Below are 7,391 nucleotides of genomic sequence, written 5' to 3'. Positions count from 1 at the left end.
CCTGGAGGTATTTAAAAGAAGGACAGATGAGGTGCTTAGGGACAGGGTTTAGTGGTGGGATGGCAGGGTTGGGTTAAAGGTTGGACTCGATGATCTCAAAGGTCTTTTCCAACCAAAGTGATTCTATGATTCTAATCCTTCAAACTAAAGTGGTTTTGATTGGATCTCTGTAGCTCATCATGTTTATGACCATTTAATTTCAAAGAAAAATAGTTACACAGGAAGAAATGTCTTACAGTGTCACAAGGACCGTTTGGGGGAATCAAATTTTGTTTGATTTTGTTGTTGTTTTTTAATAGTGTTTTCTGATTAAAAAAAAAAATCTTGTATCTTATTTTGGCTCTTCACAAAGTAAAAAAAACCCACGTATTTTTTCATCTTCTTTAACTGATTTTTATTGCATCCTGAACATGTATAGTGTAGCATATTTTAGATCTCCAAGAGAATGGAGGCAAATGTTTTTAAAACCTGATTCTTTTCTGTATTGGGGAAAAAAACAAACAAATGGAGCGATTTTGTGTTTGCAGCAGAAGGAACAGATTGCTTCTGGGTTGCAGATGTGCCTTTTACATAAGGTTTCTGCTTCCCCTGAGGTACCCGTGAGTCAAGGGTTCTGCCCAAAATAGGTTCGAACGTGAACCAGCAGTCTCTATCATTTTGTCAGAAAGTAAAAAAACACGCTTGAAGATGCGGCGGGTTCGCAATTAACCACTGAAATATAAACCTGAGCTCGGCAAAGCGGTTCGTAATGCAATGTCAAATCGAGGGGAACTCTTCTTTGTGTATTAAAGTTTCTAAGGGGGAGTGTAGCAAAAATGAACTTCATAAGCCTCATAAGGATTTTCTGAGTATGATATTAAAAGGAGAGAGCAGAGCAAGTGTGCTTGGATTTCCTCCTGTGCTGGAATAGAAGGGAGCGCGTGTCGGCCCTGGGAGTGATGGCCAGATTTGGAGTTGCACCAGTTCCATATTGGCACGTTTTGTCGTGCTGGTTTCTCCGTAATGTTGCCCCGATGAGCTTTACATGCCCTACTTAATATATTCATTGGTAGCTTGTTATATAAAGGAACATGTACTAAATTTATCCAACTTTCTAATGGAAATTGTAAATTCAATTATAATAATTATCTACCTATCTCTGTTATTTCTTTCTGCCTAATTTGCTTGCAGAATCTAAGCTCTGGTAGGTTTTGTGGTTGTTATTTATAGCATATATATTTAGCTTATTCTCATTGCGTTTGCATGGTATCTGTTCTTCAGAAGCAGGTTTTCGGGGATAATTTGATTGTTCTCTGATCAATCTGAAGGGCTCATTTGTTTGAGAAATGCCTTTGATCTAATTGAATTGAGAATTATGACCAATATACTGTTATTTAAATTCAAAATGGATTTTCACAAATGATGCTATCAGCAAAGTTATTTTTTTCTTGTGATAAATACGATGTTAAAGATATCATCCGAGAGCAAAGCACTGAGGAAGTTTTTATGTTTTGTAATGTATTCTAGAGGGGCACCTGATTTATTTAGTTATAAAATTAACGTCATCTCCATGAGGATCTCTTGCATGGTGAATGCTGATGTTCTGCAGACCACCGGCATTTCCCAAAGTTTGCCCAGGAGTCCCTGCCTGGATACAACTGAGCCCCTGCCTAGACTGTAACTAAGTGGTTTTTCAGAGATTTTGAAATCTGTAGATCACGATGGAATCTGTGAGGCTAAAGAACATTGACAGTCCAGTTCTTATTCAGGTGCCTTAGTAGGGATTCAGGAGCTAATTTAACATGCCAGGTTAAGAAAAATATTTGGTCAGGTAGCGGAAGTATTTGATGGCTCTGACTGTGATGCTTAGAGACAGATTGCTGGTTGAGTTTAAAAAAAGAATAACTTTAGGTTTGCATTTAGTAAAATAAAATTCTTGGTTTACCTGCTTTACTTATCAGACTGTTGACTTGATTTTCTGACTTAGAGAATGTTGTGCACCATGCCCCTCTGTAAGTGAGGAACAGATAGGGCACAGTTCTGAGCCTGTGCTGGGAAACAAACGCTGCTGACTCAGCAGGGTTGTCTTGACACGTGCATTTCAAGCAGCAGTGCCCGTACGAGTCTCAAACCCTTTAATAACCTGGTTGTTTCTTCAAAGAATCTCATATAAACTTTAACGGGACTGTGAACATAAAAGTCTTCATTGCCAAGTATGTTCAGTCCTGTCCTCATTAAGGAGTCCCATGGAAAAGACAAGGGGTAATGGGTACAAGTTAATCCTGAGAAGATTCCCTTTGGACATGAGAGGGAAATTTTTCCCCATGAGAACAGTCACCCATTGGAAGCATCCCCCCGGGGGGGGGGTTGCGCCCGCCACATTGGGCACTTTCAAGCCTCAGCTGGACAGGGTGCTGGGCCATCTTGTCTAGGCTGTGCTCTTGCCTAGAAAGGTTGGACCAGATGATCCTTGAGGTCCCTTCCAACCTGGGATTCCATGATTCTATGATTCTCATTGGTGAGCAGGAGGCTTACCCAGGTAGGCCGGGGGATGCAGCCTGCCAGACAGGGCGCCCTGGGCTCTGGCACCTTGCTCTCTGTCCTTGAGTCCCTTATCCAGTATCAGATTAAAACCAGTGGATGTCCAGGTTGGTAAGAAAGCATTCTGTAGCCAAGGAGGAAGGTGAGAGCGCAGGCATCGCTGCGTTGGTGGTGCTGCTGGAGAGGCTGGGAAATGGAGCATGGACGGTCTTCACCGCTCCGTGCTCTTGGCCTGCTGGCTTGGAGGGTGGCAAAATGGAGAGGTAAGCTCAGGGCACAGCTTTCCTGATGGCCGTTTGTGATCCCTGCTCGTTTGCCGTGGAGGAGAGCCAGGAGGAGTGTGAGGGACATTGTAAACCACGTTGGAAAGTCTGTCTTTCCAGGCATTCCTGATGGCCGTTTGTGATCCCTGCTCGTTTGCTGTGGGGGAGAGCCAGGAGGAATGAGGGACGTTGTAAACCACATTGGAAAGTCTGTCTTTCCAGGCACGTTACAGGAAAAACATTCCAGCGAAAATCCAGCCTTCCTGGCTCGCCCAGTATGCAGCCTTACCTTTCTATTTAGTCTGTGATTAGTAAAACTGTCTGATAAAAGCTCTGGATTTATAACTTCGTGCTGGCTGAAAAGCTGACTTTGAGGAGGGCATTCAGTTGCCTTAAAGATACATTTTTTTCTTCTACTCTTGCACATCTCTCAAAATTCCATCATTGGGTTGCAGGAGCGTTAGGAGGCTTTTCCAGGTGTCTCCTGCCGTACAGCAGAGGAAAGCCTGAAATATCCTGGCATCACCCTGAGCTGCTCTCCTTTTTTGGATGGCAGCTTTGGATATCTTTTAAAAGGAACAGTCCTGTTTCTTACACGCTTTCATGTGGTTTATCAGCTGCGCGTATACCAGATCCTTACTGTGATTGGCCATCGCTTATTTGGTCCAAGACAGAATTGGAATACGAGGATCGGGGTCCCAAGCATAGTTCGTAGCACTAAGGCATTTCAGATATTTGGACTGTTCTCGTAGCAGCAATTAGGGAGGTTTGGGAGAGCCAGTGTGCATCCGTAGGGTTTGAAGTGTTACTGCATGAAGTCGGCGGAACGGGGTGGGTAAGGTGGGACAGGTACGCTGGGACACAGATGGAAATGAAAAAGCATCGTTATGCCGGGCGGTGGTTGTCTGAGCAGGGGAAGAATCTTGGGGAAAAACCCAAAACCGAAGCCGCGTTTACGAGGTGTGACGCTGCAGTGCAGCCTCGGCGCAGCGATGGAGACCCGTAGCGGCTGCCCAGCCAAAATGCTGTAGAAAACCAGATTGCAGAGTGGATGAGCCAATGGCAGCCTTCTCAAGCTCTTTCTGAAACAGATTTTATCATATATATGATGGAACGTTATGGAAAAAAGTCTTAATTTCCATAATGACTTTTTTAATTTGTCCAATTAGCCGGTGAATCTAACCGAGGGTGCGCTTGTTCTCTTGTATGATCTATGAAGTGATTTAAAGTATGTGTATTTGAACAGTCTGGATTTCTGTTTTGAATATTTTAATTATAACTGAATGTGTAATAGTAAATTGCAAGTTACTTATTTGTTTAAATGGTTTCCTTTTTTTTTTCTTTAATTATTTGTGTTCTAAATATGCAAAATAAGAAAATAATGGAAAAGCAATCAAGCTGTAGCTTCAAGCTAGCTTTTAAGCTCTGTAGTGCAGAGGGGCTGAGGGCAATCGATACAGACCAAGAAATCAATATCCTATCATGATATAAAGTAGGGAATTATAAACTTCTCCAGTGCTGTCCAAAGATTTTTCCTGAAACACCGAGCTAATTCATCACGGACCCGTGAGAGATTTTTTTCATTGTCAAAAGTAAAAGTTATATTTTAAGCTAATGGGCATTTGGCATGCACGCTAGCAATTCTGCGGAGCAGCTTTCGGGAGTCAGGTGGCCACAGACTTAGCCACTGTCTCTCGCAGGTCTGTATGAACCAGCAAATGTTTCAAGAATCCATTCACTGCTAACACAGTCTCTTCCAAATTGGTTTCTTCCAGCACCTGCCACCTCCGCTCCCCAGCAAGACTCCCCCGCCTCCGCCTCCAAAGACCACTCGGAAGCAAACGTCTGTTGACTCTGGGATTGTCCAGTGAAGAAGGAAGCGGGTGTTTTTCCAAAGATAAAGCTGTAACAATTCATTTCCCTAAGTATTTTATGGTATATAATGTTTACCTCATTCAGGCGTGCAGTATCTAACATTTAGTGCAATGACTCTAACTCCGTAAGAAATCCATTTCTAGCCGTGTATCGGAAACAACACTAGATCCACCCCCTTTCTGGGGGCATTCCCTCCCGTAACTTGAAAGAAATCTGGATTTCTACTTGGGACCGGGAGGCGTTCATCAACTGACAGCACCCTCTTCCTAAACCCTCTCCCTGCTTCTTCTGAATAACTTCGGGCACGTAGGTAGCTGTGGAGATTAAAATCAGAGTTGAATATTTTGTACCTAAAGCATTTAGGTAGCTGTGGAGTTTAAAACGAGCTGAGTATTTTGTACCTAATCTCAGTGTATATAGGAATCGATGACGATATTCACATTGAATTCGGTGCACGCTGGAGCAGGCGTCACCATAAGGAGAAGCTGCCGTAGGATTTCCCCAAATAACGGCTCTGCCCAGGGCTAGAACTCGAGCAGAGCTTCGCTGTGGAAAGTGCCTTCTCTTTAATCGTTCTGGATTTAAATAAACCGATTGCTAATGGGCGTTGTAAAATTAGTCGTTGGCGATCAGTCATCTCCATTCTCATTCAGTTCGTCGTTATCCTGGGTTGTCGATCGATGGGCAAAGCAAGGACGCCTTTTAGCCGCTGGCGGGCACGAGCGTATAGGAAAAGAAACCGAGTAGGCAGATAGGAGAGTCCTGGTCATTCCAAACCTCGCGGTTGAGTACAAGAACGGGAAGAGCTTTTTCTTTTCTTCTTTAATGTGTAATATTTCATGTGGATTAGGATGAACTGAATGGAATCACTTTGTCCTTGTGCCATCATTCTGTACAGAGTTTGTATATATGATGGTTTTTAGAATGTTTTAATTTTTATGGTGCCTGCTTTTCATGTAATAATGAATTAATCTACCTGCAAAGAATGCCTGACATATTTTTAATTTCCTAATTGCTGAAAGTGTAAAAAAAAAAAAAAAAAAACACAACAGTTTTTTTTCCCCAGTATTAGGCTCTGAGAAATATCGGACAATGAGGGGGTGGGGTGTTGGGAGGGAGGAAGGAAACTAACTTTATACTCTAGCGTTTTTTATTGTCATCACACTTCCGTTTTTTACTATCTACAATCTTTTTACTCTTACGGTAGATTGTTTTTAAGTATACCACTGACTCAAAAAATAAAATATTATTTTAAAAACTTGTCTAAGAAAATTGTTACATTTCTGTGGTCCTTTTTTTTTTTTTTTTTTTTTTAAATCCTTGTTGTAGGATTTCAGGAACTGTTGCACTCCATAGAGGGCTATATATACTCTTCCCTTCTTTCTGAAAAATTTTGAGGGAGCCCGTGGTAAAGCTGAGGTCTTTCGTCACGCTGGTATTTCCTGAGATAAAACATACGTCAGCGCTAGGAACCTTCGTAGGCTGTCAATATGGTAGCTTGCTTCTCTTTAAGCTGTAAATTAGCTGTTGCTGAACACTTCAGATGAGTTTTGGGTAATATTTTCTACCTCAAGCAGCTGCTTCATGATGCAAGGAGCAAGGCAGAAGCATTAGGAGAAATTTCTTCACAGAAAGGGCTGTCAGGCTCTGGAATGGGCTGCCCAGGGAGGTGGTCGAGTCCCCATCCCTGGAGGTATTTAAAAGAAGGGTAGATGAGGTGCTTAGGGACAGGGTTTAGTGGTGGGGTGGCAGTGCTAGGTTAACAGTTGGACTTGATGATCTTAAAGGTCCTTTCCAACCGTGACGATTCTATGATTCTATGACTCGCACAGCGGTAAGCCAGTAATGTTCTTACAAAGGCACAAAGATCGCCCTTCTCATAAGAAGTGGCTCAAATGGTCAATTAGAGTCTCATAATTTTGCCTTAAAGCATCATGTTGCTTTGGATGAAACAACTGTACTTTGCCTTGCACTGTGAGATAACATCAGCTACCAGAGTGCCTTGGAATTTACTGGTAGATATTGTCCTCCAATTCCCTATTTGTTTCATTATTAGTATAATCTCCATTCAAGAGGAGCAAGCCGGGACGGATTCTTAGCTACAGTCGATCAGATAGTCTTTCCATAGAATACCAACAATGTATTACCATTTTAATTCTATAAGTCTTCCATTTAATTGAAAATTGCTTTAGAGACTGCTCTTGTTACTATGCGGGAGATCGCGCTGGGATGGTGGGGAGTTTTCCTCCTTTCTGTTCCATTTACTTTCTAAAGGATAGGAAGAGGCTTTCGCGTGGACCTTTAACTGGATGCTTGTAAATTGTATTTCTGATAATGTGTTTGTTTTCACACGTCCCTTGCAAATTCCTGTGCTCATGCAAGTGTTATAATTTGGCCCTGCAAGACTCCTCAAACAAGAGCTGCGCTTTCAGATTGGTCTTGCAGTACAAACTCTAAATCTCCTAGGTGTGTGTGTTTTACAAATACGCAAGCTGAGACTGGGAATTGAAAATCAGACTCTCAGATTCACTTTCAGACCCAAATTGTCATCGTTTTTACAATCTAACAGCTTCTAGGCTGTAACTCGTATAAAAGCCAGCCAGAACGAATCATTACCCTCCTCAAAGTGTTGTAAAAACACACTTGAGCAAATCCAGAAGCTAATTCAGTTACAGTCTCTAAGCAGTGAACAATCCAGCACAGGCTGTTATTTCTCCTGCGGTATACGCTCTT

At 42.3% G+C, this 7,391-nt stretch overlaps 1 protein-coding gene across 1 annotated transcript in view; it reads left to right on the top strand.

Moving 5' to 3' along the window:
• The window catches only part of DOCK1 (dedicator of cytokinesis 1), a 316,870-nt gene extending 311,419 nt beyond the window's left edge, over positions 1 to 5,451 (top strand). The window contains exon 52 of the mRNA XM_035890418.1: positions 4,559 to 5,451. Coding sequence (XP_035746311.1) covers positions 4,559 to 4,654 — 96 coding nt within the window. The 3' untranslated portion in view covers positions 4,655 to 5,451. The remainder of the gene's footprint in view (positions 1 to 4,558) is intronic.
• Positions 5,452 to 7,391: the final 1,940 nt, after the last annotated feature.

Source organism: Egretta garzetta, unplaced genomic scaffold, assembly GCF_000687185.1.
Source record: "Egretta garzetta isolate BGI_Z169 unplaced genomic scaffold, ASM68718v1 scaffold152, whole genome shotgun sequence".
Classification (NCBI taxonomy): Eukaryota; Metazoa; Chordata; class Aves; order Pelecaniformes; family Ardeidae; genus Egretta; species Egretta garzetta.
Note: the sequence above shows the minus strand (reverse complement) of the source record. Positions and strands in the feature narration are given on the sequence as shown.